Source organism: Onychomys torridus, chromosome 9 (assembly GCF_903995425.1).
Source record: "Onychomys torridus chromosome 9, mOncTor1.1, whole genome shotgun sequence".
Classification (NCBI taxonomy): Eukaryota; Metazoa; Chordata; class Mammalia; order Rodentia; family Cricetidae; genus Onychomys; species Onychomys torridus.
Genome location: NC_050451.1, coordinates 108,792,138 through 108,820,036, shown reverse-complemented (window position 1 = coordinate 108,820,036; position 27,899 = coordinate 108,792,138). Strand labels below are relative to the sequence as shown.

Here is a 27,899-nt window from a genome sequence, read left to right as displayed (position 1 = left end):
GATTGTTATTTTACAGGGAATTATAGTTAAGAGATTGCCATGAGTCTCAGGAGAGACTTTGAACTTTTAAATAGTGTTGAAACTGCTATAGAGTCCCGGGACTTTTGAAGTTGGACTGAATGCATTTTTGCATTATGATGTGGCCACAGGGGATCAGGGAGTGGAACGTGATAGTTTGAATGAGAATGGCCCCTATAGACTCATATATTTTGAATGTCTGGTTACCAGGGAGCAGAACTGTTCAGGAGGGATTAAAAGTATTAGGTGGTATGGCCTTGCTGGAAGTGTCACTAGGGGTGGGCTTTGATATTTCAAAAGCCCACATCAGGCCTAGTCTCTCTCTTCTGAGGATCAGGAGGTAAAGCTCCCAGCTACTGTTCCAGCACCATGTTTGCCTGCACACTGCCATGAAGATGAAAGAGACTGGAAACTGAAAACAGTAACACCACCACCACAAAACTCTGAAACTGTAAGCAAGCGTCCAGTTAAATGCTTCAACTTGGTCATGCCTTAAATTTATGAGTAAGGAAACTAACAATTCGGGGTGATGCCTGAGTCCTCATTGCTAATGTGAGAAGAATTTTTGAGTGGGTAAAGGTTGCCCCCTAAGGCGACCTGCCTACTTTGCGGGATGCCTGGGTGCGATAGTCTGCCCGACCCCCTATATGTTAAAGAAAATCAGGAAGTTGACAAGCTGTCTGCAGTTGTCCTGAGACTGCATCCTGTGTGCTGTAAATATATGTTGCTATGATTGATTGATAAAACACTGATTGGCCAGTAGCCAGGCAGGAAGGACAGTGTAGGTGGGACAAGGAGAATGCTGGGAGGTGGAAGGCTGAGGCAGGGGATGCTGCCAGCTGCCATGAGAAGCATGATGTAAGATACCGACTGGTAAGCCACGAGCCACAATGCAAGGTATAGATTTATAGAAACAGGTTAATTAAAGATATAAGAACAGATAGCAAGCAGCCTGCCATGGCTATACAGTTTATAATATAAGCGTCTGAGTGATTATTTTATAAGTGGGCTGCAGGACTGCACGGGGCTTGGCGGGACCTGGAGAGAAACTCTCCAGCTACATGTGTGGTCAGGGGCTGTCTTTCAAATAAACCATGTTTATCCCCCCCACCACCACCTCCAAAAAAAAGAACAAAAAAAACAAAAACAAAACAAAACAAAACAAAACTTGTTCATGGCGTCTCTTAATGGAAATAAAACATGGGTTCAGGGCATGTGTTTGTTGTCAAGCTTGACACTGAGTTTGATTCCTTGGTCCCACTTGTCCTCTCTTCTCTATACTCACATTTGGCATACATGCTCAGATCTGTGCATCCAATCCATGTAATAAAAAAACTCAGGCAAACACTTACCTGGCATGTGTAAGGCTCTGGGTTTAACCCATGGCACACAGGTTAATCTTTCCTTATGGGAATTTATTTCCAGTTGTGTTGGGTTGCTACTACCAACTTCCTGCAAGGATGCCACAATACAGTAGACACTTTAGAGGGTCAAATGGGGAAGATATTCACTCTTGACTTAAATGGCTAGCCAATCTAGGCTGAGTTAAGTAGAGGATGTTCACTGCTCAGAGTGCTTCCCTGCCTGAATCCTCACCATCAGAAAGACATGGATACTTACAAGAATGCCTATTTCCTTCTAGAGAGGGTTGTGAATGAAATCAAGCAAATGTGCTTGTTTGGATCAAGTCTGAAAGGTTTTTCATTCAGAACAGGAGCAGTACAGACTTTTCATTGAATGTTTTCTAAGCCTGTGAATTGTGAACTGAGTTCCCAGTGGCCCATTCAGTGAAAATAAGCAAAACAGCCACACCAGTAAGGCATTAAAGCTATGGAGACTATCTGATCCATCTAAGCACCCATCCTAGCAGATCTGAAGCCAGTTTGATCTACAGAGTGAGTCCCTCGACAGCCAGGGCTATTGCAGAGAAACCCTGTCCACTATAATCTAGCACCCATGTTCTCTGTCATTAGGATTGAAGAATCATTCTTTCCACCCTTTACATTACCGGATCTGAAGAAATTAAGCTGGATCTTTTTAGAAATGACAGCGAACTTTTCAGTAGGGGTCCCTAAGTTCTCCATGGTGTTGATCAAACGTAGGGCTTCCCATATGCTAAGAAAGCAGTCTACCACCACACTACATCCCAGGTCCTTGCTGGTTGGTATCTAGAAATGATTCATTGGGCCTTGGCCCCAGGACAGGGGTGTTAACTGTCGTCACCAAGATAATCACTGCTAGTACCCAATTCCCACCAACAGCCTGGAACACACAAATCAGGAAACCTTTGGAGGCCTTGGCGGAAGAGAACTATGTACTGCCACTGTTCTGGACCTCACAGAAGGAAGTGTGGCTATGGTGGGGTGCTGCTAAAGCAACAGGTCTAGGCAATTTGGGGAGCAGCAGAGAGGCCCTGGGAGTGGAGCTCTCCATCTGCAGTCAGTTACGGGGACTTTGAGGCAGCCAGGACCCCACTTGTGTCTGCTCTTGCTTTGCACTCTTCTGCTGGACTTCATGGGCTTTACCCTTCAGGGGAGCTCGGCAGGCCACCAGGGATGGCTGCAGGCCACTCAGCTTCCCGTGGGTTAAATGGACAGGCTTTGACTTCCAGCTTAGTTCTGTATCCCTTGTGAAGCGGAAGCAAGCTGTGGCACCTAGCAGAACCTTCTATCAAACATGCCTAGGACCCTTCTCCTGCGGTCCAGGCCAGTCACTGCTCCGTACAGAGCACCTCCTCTCAGTGTTGACGTCCATTTCCTGCTAGCTCTTCACTGTCTTCTTCAGACACTTGCAATGTAGGCGGCGTCTGGTTTTTCCTGCATGGATTGTGGCAACCTTTTCCTATGAGAACAGTTCATGGACACCATTCGGAAGGCCTGTTTTTCAAGAAAGGACCCTTTTCCTTTTTCTGATACTGGGAATGCACCCAGGGCCTTGTATGTGCTCGCCAAGCACCTTACCACTGAGATATGCAACAGCTATCAACTGTGAAACTGTGACTTGTGACACATCTTGCTCAGAAAAGCCTTCCTTTCACTGAAGATTGAACCCAGGGCGTCTTTCTTGCTGGACAAGCGTCACAGGCTGTAGCGCCTGCCTTTGAGTATGGGTTTCACGGTGCTCCATTTTAATTTCTGAGACAGGATCTCAAGTTGCTCAGGCTAGCTTCCAATTTGCTATGTAGCCAGAGATGACCTTAAATTTCTTTTTTTTCCCCCCGAGACAGGGTTTCTCTGTGTAGCTTTGCGCCTTTTCTAGAACTCACTTGGTAGCCCAGGCTGGCCCTGAACTCACAGAGATCCGCCTGGCTCTGCCTCCTGAGTGCTGGGATTAAAGGCGTGCACCACCACCGCCAGGCCGACCTTAAATTTCTGATCCTGATTGCGGGCATGCCGAAACACACCTGTTTACAGTGCTGGGGACTGAAGCCAGGATTCATGCATACCAGACAAGCACTCAATCAGCTGAGCCGCTTCCCCTGAACCCATAGTCTTAGGGGCTGGCAAGATGGCTCACTGAGTAAATGTGCTTGCTGCCAAGCCTGACAGTCTGAGCGAGCCCTAGAACTTAAAACAGTGGAAGGAGAGTCAACTCTAGTAATTGTCCTTTGACCTCCATGCAATATTAATGTCCTAAAATAATTAAAACTTGTCCTGACCATATGACACCATAGAACATGCATGTTCATAAATGTATCAAAATAGTAATTAAAACTAGTCAAAACTCTATTAAGAGCTTGAGTAGTAGTAGCTCAGTAGTTAAGAGCACGGGAATTTAGTTCCCAGCACTCACAACTCCAGTTCCTGGGGTTCTGACGCCCTCTTCCGACCTCCTCAGGACTGCAGGCAGAGTACTCGGACTTAGACAGCAGGCTAGCACTCATGCACAAAACAAAGCAAACAAGTCCCATAAAGACAAAGAGAGGAAATGGATGCAACAATAATCTAGGCAGATGAGGTAGGGCTAACTGAGGGAAACATTTAGTTGGCTACTTAGCCTTTTGAATTGCTTAAATGCTTAGTTATTATAAATAAATGCTTATCAATTGTGCACCCCCCCCCATTTATTAAGAGACAAGTTGCATCAAGAATATTTATTTACTTACTGCCATTTGCTAAACCAAGCTACAACCTGAGCTGTGATAAAGGTGCCTCGCATTACAGAGTATCCAGTTACCACTGAGAGTTTTACTTCTAATTTACAGCATTAAAAATACTCAAAAATTGAGTTATGCTGAGTGTGCAGTTACAAAATTTTCAGAAATGGTGGAGCCATACAGTTACTCCCTCCAAAAGTTTGAATTCATAAAATGTATCACTCACTGGCATGCAAGGCCACTTAGAATGGTGCAGACAGAAAAATCCTGAATTCCCCCATCCAAGTGTGTATCCAGATAACATAAAGAACCTAGTTACTGGGCATCTTAAGTTGGCTGTGCTTCGTGTGTAGACAGAGGTCCCTGGCACCTGTCCCCACCTCAATTCAATGCCAGTCTTGCGCGTGCCAGTCGGCATGTGTATCACCAATGCGCTTCTCAGGGCCTTGCTAGTGCTTAGTGACCCCACCACTAGTACTTGATGCGAAGGAACCTGTTCTCACAAGTACTTAGCCCAGTGCAAACACTAGCTCTCTCCAAACATCTCCTGACCACACTACCACCTCCGCTTGGCAGGTGGGCCATGTTTCTCATGAGCTTCTCTGAGAGTGCAGGAGCACTCTAAACAAAAGCCCAATTCACACTGCACTGGGCACCAGCACCCGGTCCTGCTTCAGGCTGCAGCAGAGGTGCTGTATATTGGTGCCTGCTTTCCTCCCCAGGGAACACAGTACCAAGCTCCAAGAGGCCCAGAGCACCCGCTGGAAGCACTGACTAATTTTCTGCCAGATCCCCAAGTATCCAGACTAACCATGCTGTAGTTAGAAGCTGAACATATAGTCTAAGGACACGTGCTAACTAACCAGTTAGCTGTCTAAATAGACTCCATTTTACCTTCCATTTAATTCCAAATTTTGTTTTAATGAAGTAATGCAAATCATTTAAGGAAAGAACTGTTTAATTTTAAATTCTGATTTATGCATAAAACTCATTTTTTTATCACAGTTAAATTTAGTACAAACCATGAAAATGTTAACACTGAGGTTTCAACAGAAATCTATTAAGATCCCTTAGAAAATTATTTAAAGAAACAACAGCTAGTCAGTTACTATTCTGAGATTAATACATAAAGAAAAAAAAATTCACGCATTTTACTGAAATTTTCAGTAAATAATTTTAGCCATAATACCTGTAAAATTAAAAAATTCAAATGCTGTGTGTGGCTCTAAAGCAATTACAATCTGCAATGAAAATACTAAGCCAAAATCTTGTTGATCTAAGAACAATCCTGGTTTTTAAAAAGCTGGTTGAATTTGCAAACCTTAAGAATACCAGTTGTGAACAGAAGAGTCACATACGTGAGCTTAAGTTACCGTGAAGACTGAAAGACAAGACAGGCTTTCAAGGCTGTACTGCAGAGAGGAAATGTGGAGGTAAAACATTCAGAGCCACAACTATCACCTTAAAAAATATCAGATCACTCTATATGAAAACATGAAAGGAACCACAGGCAGACAGTACTAAGTTTTACACAAGCCTCTTTGTATTTCAATGCTGTTTATTGAGGAGTGAACGAGACCACTGCAGACATGCCAACGACACTTCACATTCAAGGGCCGAGGTGGGACAGCCTCCACACCGAGTCACTGCATAAGCCCTCTGGGGGGGAAGAACCAACAGTGACATCAAGTGACAGCCTCAGCCTTGCTTGTCATCAGCTGTTTTCGGCTGGTTGCCTGGGTAAAGGCTTCTTTCTACCCCACACAGATCTCACTCCACCTTATAGAATGAACACTAGGTTGTCTCCCAGTCTGTTTAACACACATCTATGTGGATTAACTGATCTGGGTTTCCGTAAGTTTCTGTAGGTCTACTGAGGAAAGTAATGGTTTCCTCGTTCCCTTCGCACGGTGGGACACAGCAATAGAAAAATACTCTGCAGTGCTACCATGGGCTTACATGGACCTCCTCTGTGGGTCAGATGAGATCCACGGTAGTCCACTTTGCACACAGGCCCGCTTTTCCTGTGTGCGCGGCTCCAGAAGAATGGCCTACACACAACACTACTGCTCTCTTGCTCAAAAACAAAACCAAGAAACCTAAACAAAGGGTAAGCGTTTATTTGGAGTTAGTTTTCTGGCAGGTGGTATTAAGGCCCGTCAGGCAGAGTTCAGGAGTTCCTGTATGGCTGCCTGCTGCTCCGGACTGAGTTGTGCTATGCATTCAGTCCACAATCCTCCAGAAGTCTAGGGAGAAAGCACATACATTTTAGACAGTCATCACTTCAAGTGTTTTAGTAAACAGCATGCACAGACTACAATAGTGCCTAGGCACTCTAGAGCTTAACTTGATGATTATTGTAAAACCAAGAAATCTGTTCATTTCTTCAAAGCTCATTTTATTTACAGAAAATTTTCTTTGCTTCTAAATCAATAAAATTATCCCATTAGCTGGCACCTTAGATCAACTTATATACTACATGAAGTCAAAGTAAGTCATATATATATATATATATATATATTTGTTCTGACAACATTATTACACTGCATCTTTCTTTCCTTCAGATATTCTGAAAAGAATGACCATCTGCTAAATACTAGGACATAATATGCTCAAGTTGAAGATGAAGACTATGCCTCTGACAGTGAGAACAAATTAATAACTCATTTCAAAGCTTCCTGATTTAAAAATACAATTTCCACAACTCATTAAATGTTAGTTCCTAATGTAGATTAAAAGCCAGCAGAGCCCCCGACTCTGATTTACTTATCCCCTCTCCAGTTCAACCAAACTAGCTTACCTGTACTTGGCGAACTACATTGGCCAGGCGTTTGGCACAGGGGTCTTCATGTTTAATAGCCTCATGCATTTCTCCTTCCGCAATTATGCTGAATATTTTGGGTAGGTTGGTATTGTTTGGGCCAAGAACAATTGGGTGATTACTGACAAAAGAAAATCAAAAACCTTTATAAATAAAATTTGTGAGAGGAATTCCTCATGATCACACTTCCCTCTGCTGTTCTCTACACAATAGTTACATGGTCATTAAGACCAAGTAAGTGTCCTTTATGGTTCAGTAAGAAGAGCCAGCTGGTCTGACTCAGTAGGCCTGCAGCCTCTCTATGTAACTGGGGAAACACTCGGCTTCTCTTTCAGAGTTCTTTGGAGGGCCAGACAAGAGCACTAAGTGCTCTGTGTTAGAACAATCAGCAGTGTGTCAAAAATAAAACAGCAACAAACAAGTCCCAAGAGAGTCTTTTTTTTGTTTATTTTGTTTTTGATTTTTTGAGACAGGGTTTCTCTGTGTAGTTTTTTGGTGCCTGTCCTAGATCTCGCTTTGTTGACCAGGCTGTCCTAGAACTCACAGAGATCCGCCTGGCTCTACCTTCCGAGTGCTGGGATGGATTAAAGGCATGCGCCACCACCGCCCGGCAACCAAGACAATCTTGGTCTCAAGTCTGTAAGCCTAGCAAAGAGGCTGAGGACTGTCAAGGTCAGTTTAGGCAATTTAGTGAGATCCTGTTTCAAAGAATAAAAAGAGGGTTCAACCATGGAGCATTTTGCCCAGCACAAGTGAGACTCCTAGGTCTGGTCACTAGAACCCCAAAACAAATGAACAAACCTCATGACATTACCAAGAATAACATTTGTTGCACCAAACAGTTTCAAAAGGATCATGTGGGTGTTTTAAGAGTCAACTAGGGGATAAACTTCAGGCAGGCAAGAGTTTGAGTGGAAGTCACTGACAGTAGTCACTTCCAAGGAGAAACCAAACAGCCTGAGGACCGATATTTCAGATACAAGACAGTACAATCTGTGGGTGACTATCAAACTCCTCAGGAAAACCTACCTCAGTAGGGACATAACAGTATTTATCAAGCTGATCAAGCAGGAATGAGGGAATATCCTAAAAGATTCTAGGAATTCTACTGGGTAGTAGACGAGTGAACCAAACTCTCTAATTCTACTTGGAAATTAACAGTGAAGTCAAGATGGAAGTCATGGTAAGAGGGATGTCAAGAAACTGCCTGGACGCCGCGTTCCTAAGCCACTGCTGTTGTAGCTTACACACCCAGGGCACAAAACTGCAAGTGAGTCATAGCCCAGTATCAGACCACAGCGCCTGCCTGGTGAACCCTTACAGCAGACCTGTTGGTCTCCACTTCCTTTGTGAGACTTTTGCTGTGTAGGCAAGGATGGCCCTGAACTTGCAGCCATCTTGGCTCCTCAACTTCCTCAGTGCTTTGATCATGTGCTACCACCAACTCTTGATCCATAGCAAATGTAGTAGTTGATTAACTTTCTTCAAACAGTATTTGCTACCATGATCCTACAAAGAACTCTAAGATCTTCATACAAGGGCTAAAGTGTGGCAAGCTTTATGTGCCTTACAAGCAAGTATTTATTTCAAATATACACAACCCACCGCTGGCCACAAGTGAGGTTCAACCTCATAGCTTTCTGTGCCAAGGAAAGAAAGAACACCAGCCTTATTTCTGTGCTTGCATACCTTTCAATCAGGTCGCACAGATAACTGAAGGTCTGGACAGCTTCCTCTTTATCTTCATGCAGAGGAAGCCAAGACAACCAGTGTGGTAAGACTTCTTCAACGTTTACACAGTCAGGCTTGAACTTCATGATTTTCCCCACTGCAGAGATGCAGTTCTCTGTAGCATTGACATTTTCTTTGGTCTTAGAATCTGCAGACTGAATAACTCTTACAAGCAGTGGTAGTGCTTCTAAAACAAACAAGTAAAAACAGGTCAGCTAAACTTCATGTTGATGCAGATGAACATAAATGTCCCCAACTCTGGTCCAGTTGCAAATTGCTCAAGTGTAAGGAAGCCTATGGTCTTGGCTTTACTCTTACAGGGCTGCATGTAATAGAAGGGACACTATGCATGGACAGGAACATCAGAGCTGCAACTGAGAGCCTGCACGCACCTGCACCCTGCACTTTCACTGCTTACACCCAAGGCCACACTGCTTACACTTTAGCACTGCCAACCTCTACCCCCAGAAGCTCTTTAAGGAAGGGTGCCACATGCTTCTGTTCATGGTACAGTTTTTGCTATAGACGGGAGAGGGGAATAAAATTTAAAAACAAGATAGGGGTGGGTGGGCAGAGGAGAATAAAGCAGAAATTGGAACAGAATGCTTCCAGGTGTGGTGGGAACAAGGTTGGGCTAAAGGGCTGCCTGGAATGAAATGCACAAAGCAGAACATAAGTACCTGTACAGAAAGGGCGGTAGTTATCTCCACCATACTGTGCCATGACGCCAAGGCCATATGCCGCAGCTTGCCTGACTTCTGGGCTGTTGTCACACACATACTGGAGCATTGGCCTTAAGAAATATTCTGCATACTTAAATGAGGCTGGACTACAGTGTTCTATGACATCATCGAAGATGCACAATCCCCATTGTCTGTCTGGCCATGGTCTATGTGGACACTATAAAAGAGATTCCCATTTAAGTACTAAATACTGGTACAAAAATTGTAAACAATTCATTGTGAACTATCTACCTACAGAATGTATCTAATACAAGAAATGGAAACATAGTAACTACTTCTTACAATAAAAACATTGGAAGGAACACATACATTTAAGTAACTTCACAGTACAGAACTTTTATGTTTTGTTAGAGTGCTACAATATGACCACATACTGCAGGAGGAACTGACAGGGCAGAGATGTTCATACATTTACTTTGTAAGGAAAAAAAAAAAAAAAAAAAAAAAAGCCGGGCGGTGGTGGCTCACGCCTGTAATCCCAGCACTCGGGAGGCAGAGGCAGGCGGATCTCTGTGAGTTCGAGGCCAGCCTGGTCTACAGAGCTAGTCCAGGACAGGCTCCAAAGCTACAGAGAAACCCTGTCTCGAAAAACAAAACAACAACAAACAACAAAAATGGTAGGTGGTAGAGGAGGCATCCAAGTACACAGTCCTGTGTAATTCCAGCAACCCAGGAGGCTAGGGTAAGAGGATCACTTGAACCCAGGAGTAACTCTCAACTGGGCCTGGCAGCAAAGGCCTATAGTCCCAGCTTCTTAGGATGAAACAAGAGGATTCCAAGTTCCACACCAGTCTGGGCTACTTAGTAAGACTGCATCTCAAAGTAGAATAACAAAATGACATGTGCAGGGGGAGAGGGGGGAAGAGAGAGAGAGAGAGCAGGAGGAGGAGGGGCTGGCAATAGAGCCCCGCAGCAGAGTGTTTGCCAGGCATGTGCATAGTCCTGGAGCCTGCACCCTACTACCTGATGGTAGCTGTTAATGTATAAGAAGCCGTGTGGGGGGGGAGCAGAGGTATGCGACATCTACTTGTGCTTACTTTGTGAACTGTTCCAAATTGTAATCTCTGTAAGATTATTTAAAAATCAAGTAGATAAACTTACTAACCACAGGCCACTATTGCAGACTGTACATAGTAAAGACCATTCTGTTTCTTGAGAAGATATAGAAAACATACAGAGCAATGCACTAAGCTGGATAACTAAAAAAGTATGATGCAAATTCCACCTCTGAGGCCCATTTCTAACAAGTGTAAGACATTATGTGCAGCAATGAGAGTTCCAGGTTAACTATTTATTCAAAAGAGCTCATAGGTGGTTAACACTTACAATCAGGTTGACAATCAATGGAAGCAGCTGTTCAAACCATGGCAACACCTTTTCTTTGTAGCTACTGAATATTGAATGTAAAATATCTGACACTTTAGTCAGAATATAAACATCATTATCGTCCTAAAAAAGAAACACAACATGTAGCCACATGGGTTATAAAGCTATCTGCTTGAGAATCAACAGCAACATCTATAAAATCCAGGAAATGAATGTTTCCCCTGTTAAGACTATTGAGAAGCTGGAGGTTGAAGTGACCTTGGGGGCTGACACTAAGTCTCCACCACGGGAAAGGAGGCGTAGACGCCAAGTGCTACGCTTACTGCCTGGGAACTTACTTCTGTTTGAGTAGGCTGGTGAGGGCATGGAGTCAGCAGCAGTGCATGCAGGCAAGCCTAGGTACATGTACAATGGAAGCACATGTACACAGGAGCATAGCCCACTAGAGGCACCACGCACCGCAGATGCTGGCTCTGCCCAACTTAACAATCAGGCTGGATGAAATGACTGAGAAACAAGGTAAAGAAAGCTGCTGAGGCTGGTGGTGCAGGCAGGCTTGTGATCCCAAACAGTTCAGAAGCTGAATAAAGAGGATCCCAAGTGCAAGTCCAATGTGGGCAACTGCTGGAAATAAAAGCCTTCTTTCCAAGTAAGAGGGATAGGGATAGCAATCCAGGGGCAGAAAGATTGCCTACCATGCACTGAGCCTTAGTGTCAACTGCCCCCGACTGTCAGCAGTCACTCTAGCCAACCACTGGACAAGGAAAAACACCAATATAATACAAACGGTGGTTGTGAGCAAAAAGTATTTAATCTATGGCATTTGATGTGTGAGAGACTTAAGAAAAAAGTTCATTTCAAAAGACTTATTCTATAAATACCAGATTCTTTGCCCATGATAACAGATTCTATCAGAATAGGATACTAGAGGGTAACTAGAAACTGAAGCATTTAAAAATAGTTAAGATGCAAATGGTCATTTAATTGAAGTTCAGAAGGGAATAATTTACCTCATCTTGTAGTGATTCCTCAACCTGTTCATCATAGTCTTCATCTTGTCTTTTAACTAAAACACACCAAACAAATGTTTTTAAATGATCACATCTAAAGGCCAAGGACTTTGTTCAGAAGTAAGAAGTCCTGAATGCTTACCTTGCCGCAACTCTTGATTTTTGAAGTGTTCTTCAAGCTTGGCCTTCAGTATTCCTCCCAGCTCCTCGAAGTGTTCACTGTTCAGGCATCCATCCCCCATCACTTCTATGCACTGAGCAAGTGAGACAAAGGACCACCAGTCACCACCCCAAGACTAAAGACCAAATGAGTAAGTGCACACTTAGCTGTATTTGAGGGATAGCATTTCCAACAGAGGCGTCAGAGATAAAACTCCTTTTGGACCTATCGTATGTGTCAGGCTGAGGATCCAGAGCCAGAACAGACATCATCCACCTCCCACCATACCCATCTACTTCTGATACCAACAGATGAAAAAGGAAAGAGGCGTTCACAGGAGGATCTAGACACAAATGGCACAGTATCTACAGTTAGAAGCATCAGACTTTCTTCTGGGAACCTAGGAATGTACACCAACTGCTTGATGCAACCGAAGCTACAACTTCCCAAGAACCATTAAGGACTCCTCGTAACTGTCTGTATTTCTCCGTCCACCTCTAACAGTCCTTCTAGTGTAATCTCAGTATTTCTCAAAAGCTAACTTCCCAAACAACAAAAATTATACCAAAATTTCAGAACAAAAAAATTGACATTTTCAGCAAAAAAACTGGTTTATTATAATATATGGGAAAATCTCCCTAATTTAGTCAGCAGAGAATGACATAAACACGCCTTATAAAACAGGAGGGGGATATTCAGAGAAAACATTCACCTTCGCAAAAGAGTGCATTATTTCCGAGAGGACATCTGAATCAGGCTCCGTGCCAATAGCCTTGATGAGAGCGTCACACATGAAGTGCCACATCTGTGTGAGATACTCAGGACCCCGGACACGTGCACACTCCAGCAGAAGAGGCATGGACTCTGCTGCTGCCACTCGGACCCGTTTCATCGTTAAGGAAATGCACCACCAAGGGGCCTCTGGAGGATCCCAGCATTCCACGTACATGCTATGGAACACTATGTTAGCAGGAAAGGGGGAAGTGGGTACAGAAACAGCCAAGGCTCCCTGACCTGCCTGCACAGCACAGCAGTGTGTCTGGTAACAGTGAAGGGCCTCCTATGACTCTGCTCTGTAGTGTATGCAATGCAATCTACAACTTGGCTCTTCCCTATCTATTATCATTTATAAAATAAAAAGCCTTGGTAACCTCTTCTTAAAAGTAATTCTAGGGTTGGGGATTTAGCTCAGTGGTAGAGCGCTTGCCTTGCAAGTGCAAGGCCCTGGGTTCGATCCTCAGTTCAAATTAAAAACAGAAAAAAAAGAAAGGGAGTTCACATTTAAAGCTGGGAGGTGGTGGCACACGCCTTTAATCCCAGCACTTGGGAGGCAGAGCCAGGCGGATCTTTGTGAGTTCGAGGCCAGCCTGGTCTCCAAAGTGAGTTACAGGAAAGGCGCAAAGCTACACAGAGAAACCCTGTCTTGAAAAACAAAAACAAAAACAAACCAAAAGAGGTAATTCTAGAAGCAAGGGGCTGGAGAGATGGCTCAGCTGATAAAGTATGAGTTGCTTTTGCAGAGGACTGGGGTTCAGTACCCCGAATCCACGTGGTAGTTTCTAACCATCCCTAACTCCAGTTCCAGGGGAATATAATTTCTTCTGATCTCCATGGGCACCAGCATACATGTACATATTCATTCAGGTAAAACATTTATATACATAAAGTAAAGATTTAAATACTAAAAAAAAGTTAAAGATATTCTAGGGGCTGGTTAAGTGGTTAAGATCACTAGCTTCCAAATCACTCAGGTTTGATTCTCAGCACCCACATGGTGGCTCACACCATTTGTTAACTCCAGTTCTAAGGATCTGACGCCACTTTCTGGCCTCCTTTGGGTAATGCACACACACTCTACCTCCTCCTCTGGTGTGACTCACCAGGAATCTGCTGGCAGAGCTCACCTCTTTAAGGCCAATGCCGACATAATACTGTCTGAGGAACAGAGGACTTTAGGGTTGGTCTGGTTTTCTATTACCTACTTACGAAACAATGTGTGTGGAAATTAACAAAATACCCACATGTATTAATTATACTTATCAAAGAAGAACCTGAGGATGAAAACATCGCAGAGGTGTTATCCACATTAGTACTATAGGAGTCTCTCTCAGAAAGATGTATCAGCGGGTATACAACAAATACTGTAGACATTCCTTCATAAAATGTCAGTCTGTACAATTCTTAGTAAGGCCACAGAGGGCTGACTATAGCATGGTTAACATTTTGTCTTTCATGCTTTTCAAGAAATGAAGGTACATGTAGAGCCAAGAACACACAGCCAAGTTAGAGCAAATGAACAGCAATTCAGGTGACTGCAGACACTACAGTTTTACTACAACCATACATATTTTGTAGTCAACCGTTGAAGGATATCATCATGGAAATAAAATTTCAGCAGAGGGACCATCAGTTTGACAACCTGTTCAGTGTATTCCACAAAACCTTCCTTTAATTCCTTAGCATAGCAAACCTGAAAGAAAGGAAATCAAGGTCCACATTACAGGGTTTCAGAAAGGTAACTCTGGCGATGCTGCGACACACTGAAACCAGACCAGTTTAGCTTTTCTCTGAGTGCCGCCAGCACATTTGTGCTCATTTACTCCAACAATGCTCTTAGCCACCTACTAGAGACTTGCCCAAAACAGACAAAGTCCACAAAATCCCTCCACTCCCAAAGCCTCTGCTACAAACATTCTGACGTGCACACATGTCGTCACCCGGGCTGGTGATGGCTCCGGGTAACGGTGCTTGCTGTGAGGCTGATGGCCGAGATCTACCCTGGACCGTGTGGTGGAAGATCTGATCCCAAAGCCTAGTAATAGGATATTATCATACCAACATCTGGCAAGCAGTTGACTTTTCTTCCAGTCCTGCCGTTTTAATACCAAAACTCTGCTGATCTCCGAGGTTCACAAATTCCCAGCCGTCATCGTCACTCATGTTCTCCATGTCCTGGGCTGTAAGAAGACAAACTTGTGAGAAGACAAGGAGCAGTGATGCTGCCGCTGCTGTGCCCAGAGAAGCACTTACTGTCGAGAAGGGCTACTTCAGGCTTAATTGAAGCAGTCTTCATCAGTGGTCCCATAACCACGGGAAGGTACTGCTGGAATTCTTTCCCAAGGATTTTGCACATTCGAGCCCATGCTGAGATCATGTAAGAGATCTGGGGGAAAATTTCAAACAGGCCATAAGACAACAGGTAACTAAGACAGTTAAAGCCGGTTTCCCATCTTGAGGAAACGTAGATTTATCAACCGACATGTTTACATATTCCCAATGTCACTCAAAGTGTTCCAAGTCAGCATTCAGGCACCTATGACCTCTACAATGGGACAGAGCTGGCAGCTGAGACTTTCCTACTTTTACTTTTTCCCTATGCAGCAATTATAATTTGTTCTCTGTTAGCATCTGTATCACTTAGTTGAAAACAAAGGCCAACCTTTAGGTACTGATCTTTTGGAGGAAGAACATACACTACCTGGCACAGCACCCACAAACACTATTGAAACCCAACCCCCTACCCCATGTTTAGTGTCAGCATGTAAAACAACAGGTTTCATCACGGCACTGCCATGCTTTCTTCTGGTTGCTCCTTCCCGTCCACCGAGTGTGCCCTTCCCATTCTCCATGTCATCCATGTTCCCGAAATGCCATTGTTTTCCTGAGTAAAATCCTATTTGCACATGTACCACATTTTTATTATCCACTTGTGTGTTGATGAAGGCTAGGCTGATTCTCTTTCTCCTGGTTATTGTTGACAGGAGCCATGACAAACGTGGATGTGTGAACTACCCATGGTAGGATGTGGAGCCCTTTTATGTCACGACTGTAAGCACATCAGATAGCAATATGGTAGTACTATTTTTATTTTTATTTATTTTTTTTTGAGACAGGGTCTCACTGTGTGGCCCTGGCTGCCCTAGAACTCGCTCTGTAGACCAGGCTGTCCTCAGAACTCAGAGATCTGCCTGCTTCTGCTGGGATTAGCGTGTTATCACCGCCTGGCTAGACTTTAGTCTCTTAAGAAACCTCCACACTGATTCCCATAGTGGCCACACCATTTAACATTCCCAAAACCAGTGACTAAGGGCTCCTCATTCCCCATATCCTCTAAGGTAACATAATTGAGCATGTTGTCATTTCTTTCTTGATAACAGCCATTCTGCCGGGGGGTGAAGAGAAGTATCAGAGTAGTTGTAATTCGTCTTTTATTTGTAAAGCCTTCCACTACACAAGGCTCTGTGGCCATTTTCTATATGCCACTCTACATTTCCACTATGTCCTTCCCGCCTTCCTCACAGCCTGACCTGTCTAAAGGGAGATAAATGGGATTTATTTACATGCTCCCACTCAGCAAAGGAAGGAAACACAGGGTGTTCTGCCTTTGCACACAGTGCTCTCGTATAAGTGATGAAATGATTACAGTAAGCTCATGGAAAGTTATCCCATGCCTTATCCAATGCCTTATTAGCATTGTCTACATCATCATGACAGGATAAACACTGGTCATGCCACTATGGTGTTGTCAATCCCCACTGAGAAAAACATCAAGAAAGCTATCCAAAAGAGAAGACTAAGACTAAGCCAGGTATGTGCACACACAGGGTGTTCCTTCTGTAATTAACAGAATCTACATCTGCTCATGGAAGTGGGCATGGAGAGCGGCCACATGTGCACTGAGGGCTGAGACTGGGGAGTGACCACCATGTAGACTGTGCAGAGAATGGCCACATGTGCACTGAGGGTTAAGACTGCTGGGTTTCTGTGTCTCTTCCAACAAGGGGAACAAATCAATGGCAAATGGCCAAGAGATGCCCAACAAAAACACGTTAGTTAGGTAGTTGATAAATGAACCTTTAGAAAGTCCACAGGAGAAATCTACAGTACTGAAAGCACTACTCCAGAAGGCAAGAGAGCCAAGTACAGAGCCCTCCAAAGCAACAAACCTAAGACTCAGAGAAAGCAGGAGCAACTGACAGTGGACTGGGGAACCTGGTTCCAGAAGAACAGCTTGGGACCAATGTCTTTAGGATACGAGGTTAAACTAAGAGCATCAACCTGAAGCTGTCACTCATTTTAAAATTAAGAATATATGGGCTACATATAGGGCTCAGCAGTTAAGAGCACTTGCTGTTCTTGCTCAAGACCTGGGTTCGATTCTCAGCACCCACAAGGTGGCTCACAACCATCAATAGGCATACACAAGGTGCATATACATACATACAGACAGAACACAAAAAGCAAAACAACAAACAAGCAAAACAACAAACATTATATAAGGCACAGTCAGGAAACTGCCTACCTGAGGGTCATCATCTTCCATATCATTGAAGTCTGTCTGGGTTTTCAACAGTAGCTGCATCACATCTGATGCATCCTGCATGAACTAGAGAATATATGGGGGGAAAAGCCATCCATATTATTAATGTATATCCCATCAAAGACTCACTTATTCTTGCTATCCAATTTTGCTTCTTCTGTAATAATAAAATGGCAAATAATAACTATTGCTCTCCCACATCCCCAAAACCAAAGACACCAAAACAAACCTCTGTCCAGGGCCAACAAGATGTTTCTGTAGGTAAAGGAGCTTGTAGCCAAGCTTGACAACCTGAGTTCAATCCTCAGAGTCCAATAATGAAAGGAGAACACTGACTCCCAAGTTACTCATCTAACCCCCACTGTATGCTGTGATACTCCCCCCACCCTCCCAATAAAGGCTAAAAAAATTTTTTTAAAAAAATCTGTTATCTTTGGGGCTGGAGAGATGGCTCAGACTTCGATTCCAGAGGTCCTGAGTTCAATTCCCAGCAACCACATGTGGCTCACAACCATCTGTAACGAGATCTGATGCCCTCTTCTGTATGCATAATAAACAAACAAACAAACAAACAAATAGATAGATAAATCTTCCTTTTGGATTAGTCACACGGATAAAATCATTCAGAAAAATTCTTATCTGTATTGTATGCCTAGCGTAATGCTCTTTCTAAGAAAACATACTTTAATTGAAGGTAAAAAAGACATTTCTAACAGCATTAAAACTTAGTTTATAGGTAATGTTATTTCAGTAAGTAAAATTAGTTCAAATCTAGGGAGAAAATTTAGATTGCTTTAATGGAAGTTGCTGTACTAAGATTTTGTATGACTTCTATTGGCTACAGTTTGGGTAGTCTCCACTGTAATCAATCAGGCAGCATTTCAAAGCTGGTTTAAAGCCAGATATGCAGACTATGAGACATAAACACTGGTTGGCTGAGTCCCTGAGAAAATAACCCACAAGGTAAGTAATGCCATGGGCTTTGAGATGGTAAGACAAAGATTCAAGCTGCTAGTGAGGAGGGTCAGAATGAGAAAGAGAAAGAGAAGCTGGTATGGTGGGACATGCCTATAATCCCAGCACTAAGGCAGGATGATGAGTCTGAAGTCAGCTCACACAGGGACTGGCTGAGGAGAAGCACAGCAGCCAATGAGTCTTCCTGTTTTTGGAAACGTCTAATGCACAAAGCCTCACTTTATGATAGCTCCTTCTGGATTACCAAGCAACCAGCTTGTTTCTAAGCACGCATTTAAGTGAAATAAATATACAGGTATGAACTACAGATAACTTTCATGATACAGGCTGCAGGGTGGAAGGGAAAAAGCGATCAAGAATCCTTAATATTGAGCTGCTGGGAAGGGGTGGTAAACACCTTTCATCCTGCCACTTGGGAGGCAGAGGCAGGTGGAGGCTGCGTTTGAAGTCAGCCTGGTCTATGGAGTTCCAGGAAGCCAGGGCTTGTTGAAAACAACAGGAACCCCTAACATACTAACAGTGAAAACATAGGCAATCATGTACTCCTATGACACAGAGTGTGCGAAAGGAAGACAAAGAAACAAGAGTCAGCACTCAGAGGACCATGTGGCAGCCAGAAAACTCCCTCCAGTGACCTCAAGGCTCCCACAGCCAGCTACAGGAAGCACATCCAACAGCATGCACAACCTACTTTTTCTTTGCCAACCGCCAGACCAATGAGGCTGATGCACTCGATAGTCTTCCCCCTCAGAAGCCTCAGCTCCTTCTGGACAGCATTCTCAACAATGTGCTTCAGGGACGGCATAAATAAGTCATAGTAGGGGACAAATTTTTCTTCTGCAGTATCTGCAACTGATGCAATGGATGTCACAACTTGTTCCAAAACTAACTTGGTGCCTTTCTGAATCAGCTAGAAGGAAGACATGAAGGAGATCATCTCAGTAACTAATGAATCTCTCAACCCCTCTTCCCTCAGAAGTCAGAAGGAGACAGTTCTGCTCTACCTCAGACACAAAAACTTACCTTTTGCTCATTGATTTAAATAAATATTCTATTTTATGCTGTCTTATTGTGTCACTGAGAAGTCCCTTTTGTGACTTAATACACCACTCCTACTTGGAGACAGCAGCTTAGGCTACACCCACTGTGTAGCCAAGGCTGACTTTCCACTCCCCATCCTCCTTCCTAGAGCTGTGAGCCACCTTGCCAGACCCATTCCTTTATTTTTCTGATCCAACCCTCCTGGGATGATTCCTCTGGGGAACTCGGCTTTCCTCTTCCATGTTTCTCTTTCTTGAAGAAAAATAAAGACCCTTTGCTTGCACCAGAGACCTAACCAGTAGAGTTCACCCTGTCTGTTGGCTATCTTCTACAGCATTCTTTACTGAGATCAGGTCAGTGCTCTAGGGCTCCTTCATTTCCCTTGTCAATGGCAACAGCCTTTCTCCTAGGCGACCCCAACACCTCTCAACTCTATCCTCTTCCCAGTAGTCTTAACCAACTCCCCAGCCGAGTCTTTCCACTCCACACATGGGGCCCTCTGGGGACTGACAAGGTGGATCCTCTTCACATTCAAGTTCTCTGTCCAAACTCACTTGCAAAGCTATGTTGGATCTATTTATTACGGTTTTAGCAACAGCGTGTTCACCTTCAATATGTCTTCATCTTTCTTCAGAAAGTAGAAGTATTTCCACCTTCCTATGTGTCTGCTCTGACTGCACGCTTAGGCCGTTGTTATAGTCTCCTTTTGCAAAGGCTCTGAGGCCTTCATTCCTTTTCATCCTTGCTCTCTAACCTGTCGCCTGTGCTAGGCACACTGCCGTCTATGATGGGTTTGTCACCTGTGAGCTGTATGAATTTGTGTGGCAGTGAGACAGTGAGTCCCACGTTTCCTGTGCTCAGCATTCCTTTCTTTGGGACAGGGTCAAGGTTGGCCTTGAACTTGTGATTTTCTTGTTTCAGTCTCCAAAGTGCTGTCATTACAAGCCTGTGCCCCATGCCCGGCTCTTTAGCATACACCTCATCTTCACAACAGTAAACCATTTCCAGTCTTCCTGCGTGCCTCTCACAGTCAACAGTGTGATCAGCATGCTGTGCACACCTCTCAGCTGTTTCCATGTTGCACCCTGCAGCAGAAACTGTAGCTATCTCCATAACTGGCCACTGTGGTGGCAAACTCCTATAATCCCAGAAATTGGGAGGGGCGCAGGAAGATTAGAAACTCAAAGTTATTGCTTGCCACAGACACGAACTTAAGGCCATCCTGGACTTAAGGGCTCACTGACTCAAAAGCAAACAAAAATCAAAAATAAAGAAAAAAAGGCATTGTTTTCCAAATGTTCGCCATTTCTGGCACTCTGGTTAGTCAACATTTTCTCCCCTTACCCCCACCATAATCCACACACTGACTAACACTTGTCAATGCCTCTAATCAAGCCTGAGTGTCTTCCTCCTAACTAACTTTCTGCCCCATGGTCTTGTTGGAAGTGCCTCCATCTCAGGCCTTACCCATCTAGGCAATCTCATCTCCTATGCAGAGGCTCTGACAATATTGAGACTTACCTCCTGAAGTTTGAGGACCATAATGGAATGCAGGTGCTTCACCAGGTTATCCAAGTACGGAATGAGCAGTGACTTGGGACAGTCTTCGGTGAAGTTAATGAGAGCAGCTGCTGCGTGGGCCTGCACCCTCTGGTTGCCTTGGTCTTCCATGGTTTGAAGCAATGCTGCAATCACCTAGAGAATGAAAGCAAGTTTTTTTTTTTGTTTTGTTTTGTTTTGTTTTGTTTTTTCTCCAGAGCTGAGGACCAAACCCAGGGGCTTTACCACTGAGCTAAATCCCCAACCCCGAAAGCAAGTGTTTTGAGATGTACACCCTCTTTACAGGGTAGTGGAGGACTTGTTACATACCTTCTCATGAAATTTCTTTTGAAAACCAGGTGCAAAATCTGTAGCCATCTGACCCACAGCGTTGCAGGCTGCATACCGGACTCTTGGGTGCTGGAACATGTTCCCTTGTGTTAGTAATGGCAACAGACTCCATATGAAACTAAGACAATGATTGTAAAATATCTATTGGTACTTACAGGATCCTGGAGGAAAAGCAAGACAAAATTTACAATCTCATTTAGAATTCCTTCCATCTGCTGGTGGCATCCTTCACCAATGGCAGATAAAGCCATTAATCCCGCATGCCGGTATTTCCAGTCAGCTGTGAAAAAGAATTAAACACAAACAAAAGAGCAATAATTAGATGCCCATTCTTACACTGATTCTGGTAGACACATGTGGGAAAATGATTCTTAAGTGGAAAAGAATATTAAAATCTTTCCTATGGCCACACTATCCTGAAGGAGCCCCGTCTTTTTTTTTTTTTTAAATAATTTATTTATTCTTATTTTATGTACATTAGTGTTTTGCCTGCATGTATGTCTATGTGAGAGTGTAGGGTCTTGGAGTTACAGACAGTTGTGAGCTGCCATGTGGGTGCTGGGAACTGAACCACAGGCTTCTGGAAGAGCAGTCAGTGTTCTTAACTGCTGAGCCACCTCTCCAGCCTGGAGCCCAGTCTTGTTTGGCCTCAGAGACTAAGCAGGGATGGGCCTCATTAGAACAAATGTCACATACACTTATAACTGGGCTGTTTTCTTTCCTATGTCAGACAGACACAGCCTTGCTGGTGTCTAGCCTATGTCAGCCTGGATCCAGCTTGCCATCACCCACTTCACTCCGGCTAATGCTGAGACGACAGGCGGGTCTTCACACCTGCTTCACTGCCTCGACTTTCACACTAGTACTGCATATGCCTCTCTCTTCCAAAAAAGCAAGACTTTTCCTGCGTTGGGGCTATAATTTGCTCAGTGGTAGAGTGCTTACCTACCATACAAAGGCTCTGGGTTCCATCTCAGAGATCAAATAAACAAAAATGCAAAACAACACAAAGCAATTTTCCTGTAAGATTCACCACAAGCAACAAATCCTGGGACTTCCATGCCACAGACCGCCATGTTCACTGGTCAATGACCTAAGTCTAGTCCCTTGAGCACACATGGTGGAAGAAGTTGTTCCGCCAAGTTGTCCTCTGTGCCTACATGTGTGTGAGGCACATATTCACTCCAATACATAATCACCCTGACAACTAAGTTTTAAGTGTACTTTTTTAAAGAAAAACTATTTAGAAATGTGTACAACAAAGCCATACACGACATAATTATCTCTCTAGATCACTAAGTGTGGCACGGCCTCCCCATGGATACTTGTAGGGTTCTACATATGCTAGTGCTTCTCTAGCTGAGACCCATCCCTGACCCACTACTGAATATTCCCGTCTGTCCTACGACAGTAATCTGGGATGCAGATGAACGCCTAAGTTACAGTAAAGCAATGGTAAGGACGGTTCAGTGCCCAAGAACTCCGAAGTCCTTTCTCAAGGGGTTTTACTAGATAGGTCAAAACTATTTTCGTAATAGCCTTTCGCTCTCCCTTTGAAGAACAAAATACAACATTCCAGAGATGATGATGTGTGAAACCTCTGGACCAGACAGACATACTGAAGACCATGAGAACACACCTCACAAATTTAACACTACCCACATAAACGCAATGACTCTCGCAACCCTCCTTGTGCTGTGAGAAGTTATTCTTTACAATAACAGTATTTCTAGCAAAGCCTGATGGTGCAGCCTTTACTTCCAGCACCTGGAAGGGAGGCAGAGGCAGATGATCAAAGTTCAGGGTCAGCCAACCTTATCTATTAGCAAGATCCAGGCTTGCCAAGAATACACAGTAAGACCCTAACTCAAACACAAGCAGTTATTTCTGTGAATATATGAGTGTGCACCTAAATCCAGCTAGCAAAGTTTTTTACATGTCTCTGGGCTTCACTTTTTTCACAATAAAAATTCAAAAGCTAAATTTATTCATCCTAGTAACCCTTATAGGTTAAATATACTGAGACAGTGTGGTCAGGTATGGTGGCACACTCTTTTCTAGTAACCCTCATAGGTTAAATATTCTGTGACAGTGTGGTAGCACACTCTTTTCATCTGAGCTTTCAGGAGGCAGAGGTAGACAGATCTCTGAGTTCCAGGCCAACCAGGGCTACATAGCTAGACCCTATCTCAAAATAAAACACTTTTTAAAAAAGAAATAAAACAGTGTAGGGTGGAACCAGCAAGATGGCTGATTGGATCAAAGGTGCCAGGCCTGCTAACATGAACTCCAATCTAGGACCCACATGGTAGAGAGAACTAATTCTTGAAAATTGTCCACAGACCTCCACACGCAAGCTGTTAGCGTGCAAGTAGGTATGTATGTAAACACACAGCTTAAAAAAAAGTGTGAGGTTGGGGAGAGGCAGAGGATCACATCATTAAGCAGAGGATTAGAGTATGGGGCTTTAAGTTTGGGTTTTGTTGTTTTTTGTTTTTGAGGATTTATCATTTCTCCCCTTTACGTCATGATACTAATTCTAAAGAAAAAACAAAAACCAAAAACAAAACTTCAGCACTGAGGTAAACTTTGTGCCATACAGTCTAATTTGGCATGAACTTATTATATGGCCTTCCCAACAGGCTCCCAAGTGCTGGGGTTATAGAGGTTTGTGACCATTCCTGGTTCCTGAAAAGATACTCTTTAGCTTTGGACTGAACAGAATTTTATCAGTAGAATAAATTAGGTTAAGCATTCTATGAACAAGCAGATTAGCTTTAAACAGTCCAAGCATTTGTCAGAGTTAAGCTCCAGCTTTAGAAGGGCACATCCACCACTGTACGATCTGAGGCACCGGCAGCTTACGGTTTTGAAGCATCTGCATAATGTGTTCCTTGATCATTGGCAGAACAAGCTTCCCCCCAAGTCCACAGGCCATCCGGTCCAAGGCGCTCTCACCAGCAACTGCATTGCTAAACACACAAGAAAAGAACGTGTTCAACACAGTTAGAATAGCGGAACAAAAGCCCAGAGAGAATATTTCTAAACATGTTCTTAGACCAGCGCTGAAAGAATTCAGTCTTTGTAGGTAAAGTTATGAGCCAAAAAGCCTTTAGGTAATGTCAGGTAAATAAAAACCGCGAGCTAAATTAGGGATGATGCTGAGGCGTTGTGCACACCAAGCAAGCATCTACGCTGGCCTACACGTCTAGCTGTATATTAACAGTCTGCCAGGGTTTTTGTCCTGGTGTCTAGATCTATTTTTCAAGAATTAAATAAAAGCAACAACTAAGAAAAGAGCCATGTTCATCTCTCTTCCTAGACATACATTCAGCTCACCTGTGGCAGATAGTAAATGATTAAACAGGAGATTAGAACTACCAGGACACCATCACTGTGAGCTCATCTGTGTATGAGATGAGGTCTCAGGATGTTCCTAGGCTGCACAACACTTAAAGGACCAGAGGGATGCTCCTCCCTCAAGCTCCCAAGTACTAAGAATGGGGCATCCCATGTTTTAAGGAGCACGTACCCACTTACACACATACACATGTTGTGCAATATTATTTTAACTAGGCAATGATGTGTTACATTTTTATTTGTGCTGCATCTGTTTAATTATGCAAAAATTTGTTGCATTTGTTTCACCTTGCCTGCCTATGGCACCTCATTGGTCTAATAAAGAGCTAAACGGCCAATAGCTAGTCAGAAAAGGGACAGGTGAGGCTGGCAGGCAGAGAGAATAAATAGAAGAAATCTAGGCTCAAAAAGGAGGAACAAGAGGAGGAGGAGGAGGAGGGAGGAGGGAGGAGAGAGGAGGAGAATGAAGGAGATGCCTGGGGCCAGAAGCAAGATTCCAGAAGCAGTGAAAATAAGATCTATAGAAGGAAAGAAAAGGACAAAAAGCAAGCCCCAAGACAAAAAGTAGATAAAGAGAAATCGGTCAATTTCAGTTAAAAGAGCTAGCCAGAAACGTGCCTAAACTAGACCAAACATTCAAAATTAGTCTGTTTGTGATTTGGGAGCTAGTTGTGGACACACACACAAACACACACATGAAAGCACAGGTAAGAACTCTTATCATTTCCAAAAAAAGCAGTTTGGTGGCACACACCTTTAATCTCAGGAAACAGAGGCAGGCAAATCTCTAAGTTTGAGGTCAGCCTGGTCTACAAAGTTCTAAGACAGCCAGAGCTACACAGAGAATCCCTGTCTCGAGAAACAAGAATTTAACAAACTTTTTTAAAAAGTAGTTTCCTGCCAGGCGGTGGTGGCACACGCCTTTAATCCCAGCACTCGGGAGACAGAGGCAGGCGGATCTCTGTGAGTTCCAGCTAGCCTGGTCTACAAAGTGAGTTCCAAGACAGCCTCCAAAGCTACAGAGAAACCCTGTCTCGAGAAACAAAACAAAACAAAAAAAAAAAAAAAAAAAAAAAGCATTTTCTTAACTCAACCAAATCTAAGTGCTGCTCACAGGGCAGGCAGAAGACAAGCCGCAACATGCCGCAGAAACTGAATTAGGAAAAAGGGAATAACATGGCCAAGCCCTGGCTTGGCTTACCAGCCATGTTTCCTAACAGATTGAAGCCTGAAAACACAGCACAGATTCTGTGTGTCAAACATGTGTGAAGCTTCAGTTTTGTTAACCTGGCAGCTTATGTAAAGACTAGTCTTTAGGGAAGTAATTTTAGTTCTTTCTAGAGAACAAGTGGTCATACAGTGCGATGAGCTAGAAAGAACAAGAAAATGACCATATGACCCTGGACAAACCTCTCAGTCTTGACTTCCCATTTTGGATTGACTTGGCCATACGAATCTGTATTCGTGGTGGCCTCCTAAGCCAAAATAAATCAGGGCAGCTGTGTTCATCTGGTGTACAAATCTGGGCATCCTTGCATCACTATGAAATTAAATCTTACTTATAATGAGAAATGTAGTGCTTCCTTGAGAATTCTGCTGAAACTATTCTAAGTGAGCTCTAACTTTATTAAACACACACACACACAACTTAATTCTTGAAGAAAAGCCCAAACTAATATAAACACTTATGTTGCCATGAGTATTTTCTGAATAAAAAAATACAGGTTTAAAAAGAATAATAAAATAAATAAAATACAGGGTTCTTTTGTACTTCTATTTACTAGTTTTAGGAATTGAAAAATGTAAATCTTGCCAGGCGGTGGTGGTGCATGCCTTTTATCCCAGCACTGAGAAGGCAGAGGCAGGTGGATCTGATTTCAAGGCCAGCCTGGGATACAGAGTGAGTTCCAGTTAAGATGCAAAGCTACACAGAGAAACTGTCTTGAAAGCCCCCACCCAAAAGTAAATTTTACTAACACAAATTATACATGAAAATGAAGTATCTATGTAATACAGAAATGCATCTAACGGAGAGGCCAATTTTAACTTCAGTTCACAGAGACACTGCGGTGAGGGAAGAGCTGGGCTGGCCTCAGCCCCAAACCTCACTCTGACCCTCCTCCTTCTCCAAACAGGCTTCCTTCCTCCAGCCCAGGTTTGCATTGTTACCTATCAAAGTCGTCATCTTCTAGCTCATCAGCATTAGCCCAGTCCTCGTCCTCTTCTAGATCCACCATCATCGCCAACATCTGAGGAACTGAAGTCAAGAATGATTAACACCTCAAGACTGAACTTGTTTCATCAATATCATTTTGTTTTGTTTAAGGGTGACTGACTTTCTCCTCAAGAGAACACATTTCCAACCAGCCCTTTATACCCCAAGGTTTCACGTCCTTTGCTTTTAAGCAAACTCATGATGGGCTATCCAGATGGCTCAGTGAGGAATGGCTTGTAAACCTGACAAGCCGAGTTTTATCCTGGAACCTACACACTGTGGAAGGAGAAGCAACAATACAGGGTGTCCAGGTAGTGTCTTACGTAACAGGATATCAACCAGTCTACACACAATACCAGCTGTTCCGTCGTCGACTTGAGTGCCTGTGAATGTGGTATGTTGAGTTCTGTAAATCACTCCCATGAATACCAGGGACAACTAACTGCGTGCATCCCCAGGCCTGTGTTTATCCTTTTCTTTAAAGGAGCTATGAGGATAACCACCAAACCCTCCTCCAAACTTCCCTGTTCACACTATGGAAGCTGATGAGGCAGGCCTATCCTCCTCGCTCTCCACCTTGGCATCATCACTTGGTACTGTCAACTCTTAGCAAGACATACTTCATAATCATTCTCATGATTTTTACTGAAACTTAGCAATGCTAAGCCAGAATCCTGTCTTATGAATTCCATTTCTAGATATCAAAGCTTCTTTGTATTTTTTGTTTAGCTTATGCTTCTGTTGATACTGAGACTCAGGTAGCGCAGGTTGGCCTGCAATATATCCTGCTAGCTTGTACCTTGTCTTTTTTGTTTTGTTTGTTTATTTTGTTTTTCAAGATAGGGTTTCTCTGTGTAGCCCTGGCTATTCTGGAATTCACTTTGTAGATGAGGCTGGCCTCGAACACTGCTTACCTCTGCCTCCCGAGTGCTGGGATTAAAGGCGTGTGCCACCAACACCCAGCTTGAACCTTTTCTTTTGACATATGGTTGATCAAAACATTCCGTTTTAGTATTTGCAAATATAGCACTGTCTATATTTCTGGCTTGAAACTAAATCTTAAATTTTTTCCTCATTAAACCTTTACTTATAAAACCTATCTATATTTGGGTCTTTCATCAACTGTAAATTATTTTTTAATGTTTCTGGGTTGGGATTTTTCTTCTACAAAAATAAACAGTTGTCCTAATACC

At 43.5% G+C, this 27,899-nt stretch overlaps 1 protein-coding gene and 1 non-coding gene across 2 annotated transcripts in view; one reads left to right on the top strand and one right to left on the bottom strand.

The window, feature by feature from the left end:
- The first annotated feature begins 505 nt into the window (after positions 1-505).
- LOC118591700 lies at positions 506-656 on the top strand. The gene has a single exon (XR_004945991.1). It is a non-coding gene; the product is annotated as a U12 minor spliceosomal RNA (small nuclear RNA).
- A 4,979-nt stretch (positions 657-5,635) lies between these two features.
- Ipo5 (importin 5) overlaps positions 5,636-27,899 on the bottom strand; it is a 39,419-nt gene continuing 17,155 nt past the window's right edge. The window contains exons 9-26 of the mRNA XM_036199456.1: positions 26,661-26,748; positions 23,997-24,103; positions 21,287-21,411; positions 21,111-21,200; positions 20,763-20,936; positions 18,892-19,110; positions 17,208-17,291; positions 14,936-15,068; positions 14,741-14,862; positions 14,279-14,375; positions 12,618-12,790; positions 11,888-11,999; positions 11,746-11,801; positions 10,736-10,858; positions 9,347-9,566; positions 8,625-8,853; positions 6,915-7,056; positions 5,636-6,360 (exon numbers count right to left, since the gene is read on the bottom strand). Coding sequence (XP_036055349.1) covers positions 6,274-6,360; positions 6,915-7,056; positions 8,625-8,853; positions 9,347-9,566; positions 10,736-10,858; positions 11,746-11,801; positions 11,888-11,999; positions 12,618-12,790; positions 14,279-14,375; positions 14,741-14,862; positions 14,936-15,068; positions 17,208-17,291; positions 18,892-19,110; positions 20,763-20,936; positions 21,111-21,200; positions 21,287-21,411; positions 23,997-24,103; positions 26,661-26,748 — 2,381 coding nt within the window. The 3' untranslated portion in view covers positions 5,636-6,273. The remainder of the gene's footprint in view (positions 6,361-6,914; positions 7,057-8,624; positions 8,854-9,346; positions 9,567-10,735; positions 10,859-11,745; positions 11,802-11,887; positions 12,000-12,617; positions 12,791-14,278; positions 14,376-14,740; positions 14,863-14,935; positions 15,069-17,207; positions 17,292-18,891; positions 19,111-20,762; positions 20,937-21,110; positions 21,201-21,286; positions 21,412-23,996; positions 24,104-26,660; positions 26,749-27,899) is intronic.